This window comes from Alligator sinensis, unplaced genomic scaffold, assembly GCF_000455745.1.
Source record: "Alligator sinensis unplaced genomic scaffold, ASM45574v1 scaffold926_1, whole genome shotgun sequence".
Lineage (NCBI taxonomy): Eukaryota > Metazoa > Chordata > Crocodylia > Alligatoridae > Alligator > Alligator sinensis.
In genome coordinates, this window is record NW_005842679.1 from 391,840 (window position 1) to 406,273 (window position 14,434).

Consider the following 14,434-nt stretch of genomic DNA (forward strand, 5'->3'; position numbering starts at 1 on the left):
ATAAAAACCTGAGCCCATTTTTATGGTAGGACTTCTGGATTCACAAAAGGAGATCACAGATTTATTTAAAATCATGTTTTAAGCCCTCATGGATGCAAACAAAAGTCTTCAAAATGTGATTTCAGTGCCTGCCTATGTAGGTACTGTGGCTGGAGTGTAAACAAGGGGTAACTTCTGTGTCTGGGACCAGGGAAGGGACAGGCAGCAGATAGGGCAGGGAACAGAAAGCAGAGCAGGAGATCAGTCAGGGAGCACAGGGCAAGAAGCAGAAAGCAGAGTATGGAAATCATGCAGGGGAAGGTGACTGGAGTGGCACTTAGGGAGGATGTGGAGCTAATTGGTGGCATGCCTGCCAAAAAGGTTGGCCTCCACTGGTAGAAACAATCCAGTTAATTAGAACTCTAAAAATTCTGTTGCCAGCCAAGAATGGCTGGGAACTAAATGGAGTGGGAGAATACAAAGAGTCTTGTCATGTTGGGTGTAGTGCTGTGGATTACTTTAATTTGATTTTGCAGGAGAAGAAGGAATATCTTTTCATCCCTAATTGGACAGTGTAGCGTTAAACCTCTGCCTGTGGTGCCTTTGGGAGCACAGGGGAAGCTTTTGCAATGCTAACTGCTTTGCAGGCTTTAGAAGGGTGCTTGTGATTACCAGGTGTCAGCTCATCTTCACTGACTGGCATGGAGGAGATTGTGGTCATGTTCCCGTCCTCTTCCTTCCTCATGAGATTGTTTGCGATGGCGTAGCTGACAGGGTGTGCTAAAAAGGGGGTAGAAAGAAGGCAACGTAGTGGAAAGTAGACAACAGACTGGATCAAAAATAGGGTAGCTAAAGATAGCATGGCACATGCTTTGGTTAAAATTAAGAATTTCATTATAAATTGCAAAGGAAGGAAGTGTGTGTATACATATGGATTATTTAAAGATGTGGCTTTCACCAGGGTTAAGTTTATTTTTTTTCTGAATACTTTATTTGTTGAAAAATGTGGTTTTAGCTCACTGAAATAGTTGATTCTGAAAAACTTTTGGGAGGATAGATAAAGGGGGAGGATGTGATGATTGACGTTCTTGGTTTGTCCAGTAGCCATAGTATTCACCCAGAATATGGGAAATTCAAGCTCAATTTCCTCTGACAGTGGGGACTAGCACCACATCTTCCATCTCCCAGGAGCATATTCAACCAGCAAGCTAGAATAGGATTTGGAAACCTATAGCCTATGAAGCCAGGGAGCGATGGTGTTGTTTCTATGGTGTAGGACTTCACCTGGATGCATAGGCTCTGACTTCTATTTTCACTGGGGAGCATGGCTGGGGGGGAGCCCGTGGCAGGGGTGGGTGTGGATACAGGCTGCCTGTTGTGGGCTTGGGGCTCCCCACCCTGCTGCCCTTCCAGAAGCCCTGTGCTGGCCAGGCTGCCATGGTGAGGTGCCCCCTGACTGCCCAGCAGCAGCGGTGGTGGTGGTGGTGAAGAGTTGTGCCTCCCACTGCTTTCAGGTGGGCAGGGGGCAGCTCACATCTGCCCCTGCCCTGCATAGACATCTGGGTGCCACGTGCCTCCCCATGCCGCCCTCCCTGGGATTGTGTGCAGCAGCTGACCCTGCCCCTGGATGAGCGGCCCATGGCTCTGTCCCACTCTCAACCCTGGCCCTGGGTCCCTTGCACTGTCCTGGCCGGCTGCCTGCCCCAGGCTCAGGTCCTGCTCCACTCTGCCCACTCCCCACCATAGACTTACCTGAAAGCAGCTGGGGGAGCTGCTTTCCATCGCTGTCTGGGGCTGTATTTCTGGCCACATGCATGTGTGAGTGCACACACATGCACCTGACACCATGGGCAACTGGTGCCTCCTAATACTGGGGGGTCTCTCCCACCGGCCGATTGCTGCCACCAGCAGAAGTGCCAGCACCAACCCGGAAGTGCCGCCAGTGCTTCTCTCAGGGGGTGCATGGCCAATCTCAAGGAGATTGCATGTGTCTTCAATGCCTGGCACCTCTTCTGCCCCAATCTCCACAGCCCCTTGCAGGGTGGAACACTGCCAGCTTGCAAGGAAAACCTGCTATTTCCTGCATTTTTCTGTGGTGAGCAGAAAACCTGAATCCCTGCATGATGTTGGGAATCCAGGACAAATGCTGTCCTGGAGTCATGCAGCCCAGGACCGGGACTTGATGTTCCCATTTTGGGACTGTCCCATTCAGTTAGGGACATGAGGTCACCCCACCCTCTTCCTGAGCTGGTGCAGGGCCCTTGGTCCCCCCACATACTTGATGCCTGTACCTGAATGGGAGATAGTGGTGACAACACTGCAGGGGGAGAGTGGCAGTGGCAGCTGTGAGGCTCTGGCAGCACCAGTGTGGGTCAGATTGGAAGCAATAAAAGCTGCGTACCCTTAGATAAAAGGCATTCTGCAGGGAGTTGTTGTAAAGCTCTCCTGTTGATGTTGTTCCTCTTTGCAAAAAAAGTGTAACTAATGAACTAGAGAAATGTGAGAGCGATTCTGTCACCTGTGTCTAGTGCACTCACCTGGGACATGACACAGAGGGTTCCAGTTCCTTCTCCAAAGAATATTTCAGTATTTTATGAGAAATGAAACAGCTCCAACTGGGAGAAAGCCATGCCTGAATACTCAGAATACGTATGCTTATAGCTAGGGTACTTTCCTGAGAGGTGACAGAGCTTGGGCCAAATCCATGTACTGAGTCAGGCAAAGAATAAATTTGATCTTGGGTCTTCCATGTACAGCTATGTGAACTCTTCCCATGAACACTCACACGCAAATCAAAATTTCAGAGCTACCTTCCATTATTAATCCAAAAAAATGACTAATCTTCAGAAAGTATCCCATACCATTTGTTTTGTTTTGGCATCTCCATCTCCTCCTCCATCTCCTTCTCATGTCTTGTCTGAGATTATAAATTCTGCTAAATACCTGTCATCAACAGATTTGTTAGACTCTGACAACGCCACGATGTAAGTGCTTCTGCTAGGGCCATTATTTTGGTTTGATAACATAACAAGCCATTGTTCATTTTGATTTTTTTTTTTTTTTTTTTAGTAAATGCCTTAATACTATACATTAAAAATACGCATCTTTATTTTTTGGATAAGGTTAATGTTAGCACACAAATTCAGACTTTGCACACTTATATTGCTAAATTGATATCTGAATGATCATGTAATTAAAAACTAAATATATGAAGCATGATATATCCCAAAGGAAACAATAATTTCTTCTCATTTTTATTTCTGTAGGAGAACTGCCAAAGTTAGCAATATTGTAACCACTGAAGTTATAGGGTAAAAAAATCAGTCCATTCTAAACAGTCACCATCTCTGTATAATGTTTATTTTTTTAAGGAGAACATGTCTTATGCTTAATTTCAGTACACAGCTAAATTTGTAATAGGTTTAACTAAATTAGCTAAATTAAAGCTGAGGGCGTCCAACTTACACAAACAGTATGTTTTCTTCTTTTGGAATCATACAGGTAACATTGCATATAAAAAACAACCTTATAGAGTTCACCTTGGGTGAGAGTGGGAGTCATAGACTGCATGCATTAGACATCTGGACACCTAAACTAGAGCCAAGGAGATGAACAAAGGGGAGTGACTAACGGAGTTGATGGTATGGTGCGTGGGTGGAGGAGAAATAAATTTAGTCCAAATCTCGGTGAGGTTCCAGAAATAATATTGCCGTATACAATTTTTTAACAGGGAAAAATGGGTAGACTCAACAGTTTGACACTAGGGGAAGGTTTCATAGTTGTTGGGTTTTTTTTTCTAAGAGATAATGGAATAAATGAAAAACTATAAAATGTGAAAGCTATATTAGGTTAGATAGATATGAAAAAAGAGCTACATGTGGGATTCCATAGACTGAAATATTTGTTTTTGCTTAGGAAGAGGCTTGCATACAGTTGAGTCAATTTAAAAAAAATCTAATCCTAAGCTATAAACCTATCAAATGTAAGACCCAAACTTGCAATAAGAGCCATGAGGAGCCATGGTCCCCCCAGGCAGGGAGTAGGAAGCCAACTACCCACCACTGCCGTCCCAGGCTGAGCCCAGCCTCCACACAGCCCAGCTGGAGTGGCTCTGGAGCTCCCTTCTCCCCTGGGACAACAGGAACAGTAGTGGCAGATGGGGAAAGGCAGGAGGGGAGGGAGGGGAGAGGATGTGTCTCTGAGCATGGAGTGAAAAAGAAGGGGAGAATTCTTATCTTTTTCCAGAACTTAAAAAGGCCTCAGCTGCTGTATCTGCCCTGTGGTCAGGAAGGGGTGTGCAACTGTGCCACTGCACCCCTCTGGATCTCTCCCTGGATGCAAAGTATCACTTATTCAGTTCTATTTGTGGGTTTGGGGCCACAGATGTGCCCTTCTGGTGATATTACAATGGCTTAATTTACCACAGCTATAAACAGATGTAGCTCCATTGCTGGATCTGATGCTGTATGACCAAACCGACGAAAAATATTTAGCTTTTGAGAGTTTGGGAGTCAATACAATCTACTAGAAGAGAGCTAACGGGTAAATTCTGTTACCCAGGATGAAGCTGATTGACTGTTAGAGTGAGATGTGATTTGGAGGAAGTTTTGCAAGATCACCATACAGAATAAAGTGACAAAAGGAGCAATTGCTGCTTTGTTCCTAAGTCGTAAGGAAAACATAGACATTAAATTTGGTTCCCTCCTTTCAGAATCTATATTTCAGGTTTTCTTTTTTGCAGAAGTAGTGTTACCTATTGCGTCACACTGGGCACGTCTATATGTGCCCCTTTAGCAAATACTAAATGACTGTGCAGTACTTGCTGGTACTCTGCGGTCCTGGCGGCGCACAGGTCATTTTCAGCCCTACTGCTCAGTAGTAACAAGCTTATTGCACAGTAGCTTGCTGCTATGGTGTAGTGGCAGCGGCATCACGGTTAGTGCCTGCCGATGCTACATCACTTGACTGACAGCGACGTAGCGTCTCTCGTAGATGTGCCCGCTGTGTGGAATTCAGCTTACTAATCTCACTTTCTGGCAGAAAATAACAGAGGAAACCACTGGTAAAGTCACAGTAACAATGTTGTGTCTAATTTTAAATGTTTGTGGTTGGCATTTTTATTTTGAGATGATAGAGCATTTTGTTAACCTTCCAGATGTCAGTCCTCTGTCTTTTGCTTCCAAGCCTTGTGGGAGCTCCCTGAAAAGTGGAAGCGGATAGCTGATACTATATGAATGTCAGCTGATCTCCAAACCACTTTGAAATAAGCCTCCCTGGAATATGGTACCGTAAATCTTAATTACTGTAACTTAAAGCTGTGTGTTTATCAAGCTATGACTTCCATAACAAAAGGCCTTGGGATTTGAGGGGGGCGTTACTTTTTTTAAGTTGTCTTGGTCTTTTAATCCTAGCCAGTGTATTATTGCACAAGAATCCACCTTGCATTTTAATAAACTTGGGTTTATATATCCAGTACAGAGAAGAGCAGAGGCAAAACAGGGCAGCTTTGTGTCCTGGGCAGCAATGGTGTATGGGCTGACAGACTGCTGGCATTTGTACTGGTTGCTATTTTTGTGCCCCTCTCTCGCCCCCTAACCAGCCTGGGCAGTCTGGGGCTGCTGCCCCAGTCACAGTCCCTTTCCCTTTAGTTGCACTACTGGTAAAGAGGGAAGAAATTGTGGCATGAGATTAGCTTATAATCATACACACATGGAGACAGAACTAAGTTTGCATTAGGTTGCTTCTTTAATGTATGATACAAGTTTTAGGATTGATTAATGGAGAGATTAACATATAAATTTGCAGTGAGGGAATGCAGCTGTTAACCTGGGGATGGATGTGACTAGATAAAACCTAAACTGCTGTTAGTTACAAGAACAGCATTTTACTCTTTATTCTTTCAGGTGGTGGTTGTCCACAATATTGGGCAAAGTTAGAGTTGTCTAGGGATATGAATCTTTTTAAGGTCATCTGTTTTTTGCTTGCTTTTTGACAAAGAATAGCATTTAAATCAATGAGTAAGTAAGGTAAGCGAGAATTTGTCTTTTATGGTGCAATTTCTTATCCATAAATGTGGATAAGGTTGTACATATTGTAAATTTAACATCTATGAAGTGCCTCATAATAATATTAATAATATGTGTGTAGACTTTAATGCCAAAAGGATTAGTTTAACCTTCTGTTTAACCTAGTTTAACCTTCTCTGTGTTACAGGCCATTGCCTTTCATCCAGTTACTCCCATATATAGCCCAATAACTTGTGTTTGGCTATAGAAATCTTCCAGAATTGTGTCCAGTCTTGATCTGAATACCTCTACAAATTCATTTTTCTCTTAGTAGTGTGTTTCAGAGTTTATCTTTCTTCTTAGGAAAAAGGAAGAGAGAAAGAAAGGGTTCATTTCTGATTTAAATTTGTTTGGCTTTATCTTCCGGCCATTGGCCCTTTCTCCTCTCTAAAATAGCCTTTTCATATCAGGCATTTTTTTCATTGGGAAGGTATTTACAGATTGTAATCCAGTCATTCCTCAATCTCCTTTATAATAAACAAAATAGATTGAGCCCATTGGGTTGCTCACTGTATAAGGCTTTTTATTAGCCCTTGGATTATTTTTGTGGCATTTTTTGAACTTTCTCTAGCTTAACAACATCATTTTAAAAATAAAGACATCAGAATATATATACTGTGTCTGACCCATGCCCCCTAGAGAGATTAATGTCCACTACTCACCTGTTCATAGGTTCTGGGATAGCACTTTCTGCTACATCACTGCAAAGGGAGCTCATGTTTAATTTCTGGTCCACCTTCATCTTTCAGTTTCCTTTACAGTCACTGTTCCCTAGGATATAGTCTCATTCTATTGGGTTTTTCTACTTCACCCATTATGATGATTATGGTATTTGTTTGTCTTCTAACTGGTGTATTCACAAATATGTTTCCTTTTTCTTTCCTTCGTGAAAGGTACAACACATGTAATACATTTCAAGTTATTATCAAATGTCACTTTCCAGTTATTTAAATTTGCAATTCCTACTTATTATAAATGTCAGGAGAAAATAAAAAACAAAACAAAAACAGTGCTGTCTTTATTAACATAAATACTCTTTGCCTATGTGTTTTTTGGAAGATTTTCAGAAGAGTAAAAAATGCCTTCTTATATTCTGTTGAGTACATTAAATAGCTGGGTTAATCAAATGCTTGGTTGATCTCTCTGTCTGAAGGATTTACCATGTATAGTAAATAGTCTTATGGCATAACATTTTCAAAGTCCATAGACCATGACTTTAGTCATTTGAATCAATATTTTTAATCTGAGTAAAAATGGAATACGGACTGATTTTATGCTTTTCCCCAAACCTGAGCATACAACAGATTCATTTAAAGATACTACAAATAAGGGTTTGGGGGGAGGGAAGAGATATCTCAGTTCAGTAAATAAAGTAAGTTGCCTGAAAAACAAAGCGAAGCTGTGTAAGACGGTAGGCTGGAAAATCAACGAGGCGCAGAAATAGTGAGTAAGATTAAAGGTAGCATTTAACAACAAAGCTATTCTTAAAGCAGGGTTAGAATAGTATTAAAAACAAACAAACAAAAAAAGTCAGCAAAACTTATATTGTAGACTGAGCTGTACTCTTAACAGTAGATGATTGCTATTTACTATAGGAGTAGTAAACCTCAGAAAGTTTGCTTTTTTTAGCTCTCTTATTCTAAAAAGGCATTGTCTCAATAGAATTTAGTAAGAGTAGTTTTTTCAAGGGAGAAATTTTGTGGTTGACTGGTTCTGTCTGCCTTTCTCTCAGGGTTTTTTATTCATATAACAGTGATATTTGAGAACCTACAATTCATCCCATGGAGGACTGTTCCTGTTCATATTTTAGTTTATGGCCTTGTCAGGTATCAAGAGGTTTAGTTAGAGCTGTACTGTCCACAGGACACCCTCCAGGACTTTTCCATGCAAAATATGGGCCAACTTTCGCTTTCAGTTAGGCCTTTTAACTCAGAGAGGTTGCATGAATGCAACTGAAGAACAGAACTATACTCAAGAGCTCTGTCATATCCCTTTTTTGTTAATAAAGTTAATTGTTCAAATGAATTAACTGCCCAAATCAATAAATGAATGAACCAAGGCTTATCTTTCCTCTTGTGAACTGAAATTGGTTATCTTTGGGGCCCTAAGCCCCTGTTGGCCTGGGGGGACTATAGGAGAAAGGTTAACCTGAAGGTTATAAACATATACTTTTATTGTTTCCACAGATATTTTTAGAACAGTTTGGGTCACGTTTAAGCACCAAACCTATGGTATTAGGTTTTCAAAAGCCATCTGTATATTGGGTACTGAACTCTTGAGGATGTGGCTGTAGGTATTTATCATGACTGCCATCTGCAGCATACGTGAGGTGCCTAGTTGAGCAGTTTTAGAAATTTGGCCTTAATGTCCATGCTGAGCATTTGAAAACTGGATTCTGAGCCCCCTAAAATCTGCCCTCATCTGAATTTATCCAGCTCTTACTGTTACTCTTCTTTACACGCATGATGCTGATGATAAAATTTAGAGAACAACAATATTCTTTCTCCAAATTATTTTTATTTTAGCTTATGGGGGAAAAAAGAAAAAAAGAATAAATGTACAGTCTCCAGGAGACTGAGACAAAGTGTCTTCTCTGTTACTTATTACAATTACCCTTGGTCTTGGATCATTCTCTGTATGAGATCACAGCTTCTTCAGCCTCCAAAGGTAATGGAAACAGATGTGAAAAAGTAAAGCTGTTCTCTAGGCAAAGCTCCCTTAGCCACCCTGCAGACACAACAAAAAGCCTCAGTGGCGAGTGTCAGCCTCTGGGGCTAGGGGCAGGCATTCAAAAAGCCTGAGCCTGAATTGATTCAATCTTTGCAGGTTAGTCTAACCTGTGTAGGTTGAATCGGTTTGCAGGTGCTTAGACATTTCTTCTGGACTGAGGAAATGCAGGGACATGCCTGTAGTGGCTCAAGCTAGAAGCTGGGGAATGCTAGAGCAGCCCTCCCCTTCCTTCCACAGTACTGAGCTGAGGGGTGGCCAGACCCCGGCAGGATGCTCTGATTAGGGAGGGGTGTAAACCCCCAATATGCCTGTGAGTGTAAACCCCCACCTTGCCTGCAAAGTCCAGGCTTCTCCCGGCTTGCTGCTCAAAGGGCAGGAGTGTTGTCAGACCCCAGGCCCCGGCTAGCACTCTGAGGCAAAGTGGGGGTGTGCAGTGCATTCATCCGTTGATGATACTGAGCTTTTCAATCTCCTTGCTTACATGCAATAAGGTTTATCTTAAACCAGTTTCAGCCATTTTGAAACTGGTTTATGTGTACTGAACGTGTGTTCTGTTACAGGTTTAAACCAGTTTCTGATCACTTAAACCAGTTTATGTGTAACTTCTGTCCCTAGCCTGAATGTACCACCTGAGGCAATTCCTAGGATGGGAGGCAGAGAAAGGGAGGAGAAGATCTGAAATGAGTAGCCTGTAGCCCAACCTGTATCCCAATTTGCTGTGGTTGCTGATTTAGTTTCAAAGCTTGAAAGTGACAGTAGTAGTGTAACCAGTGGTAGGTGACTAGGGCACTAGGTCCAGTCCCCAATTTTGAGAGGGTGCAAGAATGGTGGCTATTGTTGCTGTAGGCCTGTCTGCCACAGCTGCTGCCAGCTAGGGTTAACACACATCTGGCTTTTCCCAGGCATGTCTTCTTTTTTTGGCCCCCTGTGCTGTGTCCGGGTGGGTTTTTAAAATAAGAGCAAATGTCCAGTTTTTTTTGCTGTTCCGTTCCCTCTACTCTCCTGAGCTGGGTGCTTGGACCTGGGAGCAGCGGTCAAGGTGACTGACTGTCGGAGATCATGTACTCCCCGCATGGGCCAGTAAAGAGACAGTGTGTGTGCCCATGGCACAAAAACTGCTTGTTATGCCTTGGAGTGACAAGAAAGATCATAAGTCTTAGATATGGATAGAGTTGAAGGGCAGGGGTAGGTGAGAAAAGAAATTGGGACTTGAGAGGTATGAGAGGAGAGGTGAAAATAGACAAAGGATAAATGATGCTGAAATGACTAAGGAATGGGTGAACTAAAGTTTGATCCATGAATGCCATTTAAACTAAAGGAAGGCAGGAGGTCTACATACACACAGATCTTCCATGTTGCACATCGATACCTATAAGTATTCGTCCTGTGTGGAGAGTTCAGGAGCCATTTTATTCTCAGAGTTGCTGCAGCACAGTATGGAGGAGATGCACGCTATGCTGTTTTCTAGGGGATTTACATTTATTTTTGCTTCTCTCCACCAGAAGTCCTTCAGAGGGAGTACAGTACAGCTGTAGCAGCACAGAGTCCAGTACAGTCTAACCAATCAAACAGTTGCTCAGCTTCCTCAGGTGACTTTTCCAGCCCATGTTAAGTGACCAGTACCATAGCTACGATGCTATCAGTACCCAGGTCAACAAGTGTAAAACTAGGTCAAGAATGTCTATGAGGGCAGCAGCTACAGCAGGGACTACATGTGGATGTACCCCCAGGTAATCAAGAATGTGATATCAAAGAAAATTCTATTACTTGAATACACAAATGCAAGAAGAAGTTTTCCTACATGGAAATTTAAATCAGAGGAGATTATCCAAATCCACATTCTGATGTTTGCACCTGAGTATGGCAAAAGCATGCGGAGGCTTGAATTACAGCACCAGATTTGAGCCCCTGAAACACTGAGGCAGTTCAGATCTGGATCTCAACTTTGACTTTCGGTGACCTTGGTAAAGTCTTTAATCTTCTCCTAGAACCAAGCTGAGGGTCCAAATGCAGAGTTTGACCATCTTTGCTAAGTTTCCCCTGTTTGTACACTGGGCTTTCTCTGTTTCACAGGGTTAGAATCCAGAATTTGTCCTGCAAAACCCAATATTTTCCCAACCAAAGTGGAAGTGTATCGCTCCAAATTATTCTTGCAGTAATGTAATGAGTATTACATCTTTATTTTATACTGTAAAGAAGTGATTCAGTGGAAAGCATCAAGTCTGATTTTAATAGGATTTAATGCTAGTGCAGTTTTACAGTTGGTTTTATTTTATTGTATCTTATTCTCCTCTTCTCTCCTGGGCTTTTGCTATCCACTTTTATTAGCCTCAACACTTCATGGCTGTTGCAACTCAGTCGCAAGAAACAGAAATGACTGCATTAGATTTAACAGGGCACAATATTTCTCTTCCTAACCTTATTTAGATCTGAGTTACTGTTTCCTTTGAATTACATATGTAAAACATTCATGGTTCTGTTAAAAATGGGTACACTGGTAAATACATGTCAGACTATGATATTGATAAATCAGGAGCACGAAATCAGTGCTTCTGGAAATCCTGTCCTGAAATAATTTTGGGAAAATTTTCAGGGAAGGGAGGGGGGATTCTTACCTGGTTTTGGACCTAGAGGCTCCCATGGTGGGTTCAAGTCCAAAAGTGGGGTGCAGCTGTACCACTGTGCCCAATCTGGATCTGCCCCTGGTGGTGCCAAGCTTCCTTAGCTCATGTTGAGGATAGCATCCCTTTGTCAGTGTGTTGGGGCTTGGTTTTGGGTACCGTCTCTGAGTAATCTAAAACCTGTTCCTCAAGGACAGAATTGCTTGTCACATGCATGCTTCACTTTTTTGCCCTTTTTATACAAGACAACACTGGGGACAGAGCAGTAGCATAATTCAGGGCAGGGAGCAGAGCACCAGCCCTGACCACCAACTTCATAGGAGAGCCAGAAATATGCCCACACCCCTGCAGTGTCTGCATCCTGGTAGCAGAAGCAGCCTCATTGCGTTGCTCTTGCAGCAGAAGCCAAGTGCATGGACACTGTGCTGCTGCTTTAGTAGGCACAGCTAGGTGGAGAGACCATGCTGTGGCTGTTTTTGAGTCCCTGGTGTAGGTAAAACTTCCATGCCCTCCTCTCCCTTGAGAACTCTCAGAATCCCTACCTCTAGTGCTTAGAGGCACTTCTCACCCTCCCTGTGCCCCCACTCTCTTGCATAGGGTTTGCATCTGGGACAGTTATGGGCAATTACTGGAAATGGCAATGGCCATGAAATGAAAAGCTGGTCATGGTGTAGAAGAATAATGGCTAACTCATGCTGAGGTGAAACTACTCACATTCAGTGACCTGAGAGTTCTGCCTTTAACCACTGAAAAGTTGCATTATAATAAGAAAATGAGAGTGCACCAGAAAGATGCCCTGGCTTTTCCTTTTAAATGTTCTTGTGCAATCTTTCATTTTCTTAATGTAATGCAACTTAATCAAATGTGTAACTCCAAGATTGCTTTTGTAAGTCATTTGAAAGACTCCACATACTCAGAGGCCCTTTCCATTCCCAGCCCTCCATGGTAATTCATTGTATGTACCTAGGAAGGACCAATGTCTGAGTCAACTCTGTTAGGTCTAAAGCCTGTTGTTTTGAGAAGTTTAGGTGGTATTTAGATCATTAAGCCATCCCATGATAATGATACAGTTTCTAAATAAAATAAACAGTCAAGCCAACAGACAAAATCCTGCATTTTCTAAGAAGAAACATATTATTAATACTTTTCAGAACTGCTGGAGAAACCTCTTAGTAGAAGACGGGACAGTGAAGCTGTGCAGAAAGCCAAGATCCTTTATGCATCATGTATGAATGAAAGTAAGTAACTTGATTCTGTTTTGGGGAAAAGGCATGTTATATATTAGCTGTGTCTGTATAAAGCAGTTATAGAAGGAAGCAGTAAGGTAGGAAGTCCAGGTCCTGGAGTTGTATCCATTTGGGCAGATTTTTGTGTTCTTTGAACTCAGTGTAGCTCTACACAGGTGAAAAGGTTCATCCACTTGGACCCAACTTTAGGTTCATGGCCTTATTTTGGTAACTAAATGAGTCACAGTGACTTGAAATACACAAAGACACAAAATACCTTGTTCATAATCATATTTCCAAAGAGAACTGCACTTTGAGGACCTCTCAAAGCAGTGTGGGAGTATTGACTGACAAATTAAAAGGAGCCGGTTGCTTTATCACATTCTCTGATGGAATTGTTCAGGTTCAGGTGGCAATTAAGGGCCAGTGGCTCAGCACTCCCATAGCTTGTTCCCTCTGAACCCTTGTCTCAAAGGGCATGTCTATACAGTCTCCATAATTAGCCTGTGACCACTGCTGAGAAGCCCACCCCTCCCACTTGCTCCCAGTCCACAAATGCCAAAGCCCAGAAATTAGGCTGAGAAGTATGTCAAAGACAGAGAACCTGAGAACATGGCTCTGGGAAGTGCTGAAGACTCTGCTAAACTGTTTACTTGGATAGTTGCTGGGCTTTGCTGAGTGGTAGTGAATGGGCTGAGCTGTGCTTCTCAGTGATGTTCTTAGACTTGTCATAGACACAGTATGGATATTCCCTCAGCAGCAAAGCTAATTTTCAGATTTCTTGTCAGATCTCTATAATAAATATTTGTCATGCCTGCTCCTTGGTGTTAACCACATTCTTTCCACTGTAATTATCCTGAAATGAACACAGCTGACCTGAGGATTTTGGAGGGCTAGTCAAATGGTTCTATTTGAATATAGCCCATATTCTGCCAATTCGTTAATTCAGTCAATTTACATCAAAATTGTAAGTGATAGAGGGGACAGAATCAGGATTTCTTGGCTTTTTGGTACACATGTGGAGCTTGCTACTTCCATTTGACTTCAACACTAAGCTTTCATCAGTTTCTGTTTTCATACATGAGCTAGGGACGTGTTTGTGTTTTCTGATGAAAGCTGAAATTCTCCTTTGCTTTCTTATTCCCTCTAATTTAGTGGGAATCCAAACACAAAGGATAAAAGCAAGATCTGCAAATAGACCCTGGCAGTGGAACCTTCTTGAAGTGTCTCCAGGATTTGGATGTTTGGCTGGGATGATCTAGCTGGGGATGATCCTGCTTGGAGCAGGGGGTTGGACTAGGTGACCTCCTGAGGTCCCTTCCAGCCCTCATTTTCTATGGTTCTATGGCGATATCCCTGCGTTATCCTTCTCTCTCCTCTCATCCTTGCAGCTGTGGATCTTCACCTGGCCCAAGGCTATAGTCCCTAATAATCTGTGTCTCTGCTTTATACTCCCACAATCTCTTCACTGGCCATGGCTGATCCTAGTCTTCCATTATGTATGTCTCTGGAACTTCTAAACTATTGCATACCAGCCTAGTGCCCTCATGGAACTAGTAAGATGACATCCTTTTTTTCTTGCTTATCTCAGTAAAATGTATAGTTATCAGTTTTCCCTTAAAATTTCTGGGAAGGGTCAGTTTCTTGGAGTAAAAAATATGTGATAGTTTCCTGTCTTTTTGTCAGCATTCCTGTAGGAGTTATTTTCTTTCTTGTGGAGTATTTGTTTTGACATGCTGTGAAGTTGATTGCCTACATAGATTCATAGATTGTAAGGGACTGGAAGGGACCTCGCAAGTTCATCAGGTCCCCC

At 42.5% G+C, this 14,434-nt stretch overlaps 1 protein-coding gene across 1 annotated transcript in view; it reads left to right on the forward strand.

The window, feature by feature from the left end:
• PHEX (phosphate regulating endopeptidase homolog X-linked) overlaps positions 1-14,434 on the forward strand; it is a 184,643-nt gene that overhangs the window by 26,956 nt on the left and 143,253 nt on the right. The window contains exon 4 of the mRNA XM_006033924.3: positions 12,547-12,633. Coding sequence (XP_006033986.1) covers positions 12,547-12,633 — 87 coding nt within the window. The remainder of the gene's footprint in view (positions 1-12,546; positions 12,634-14,434) is intronic.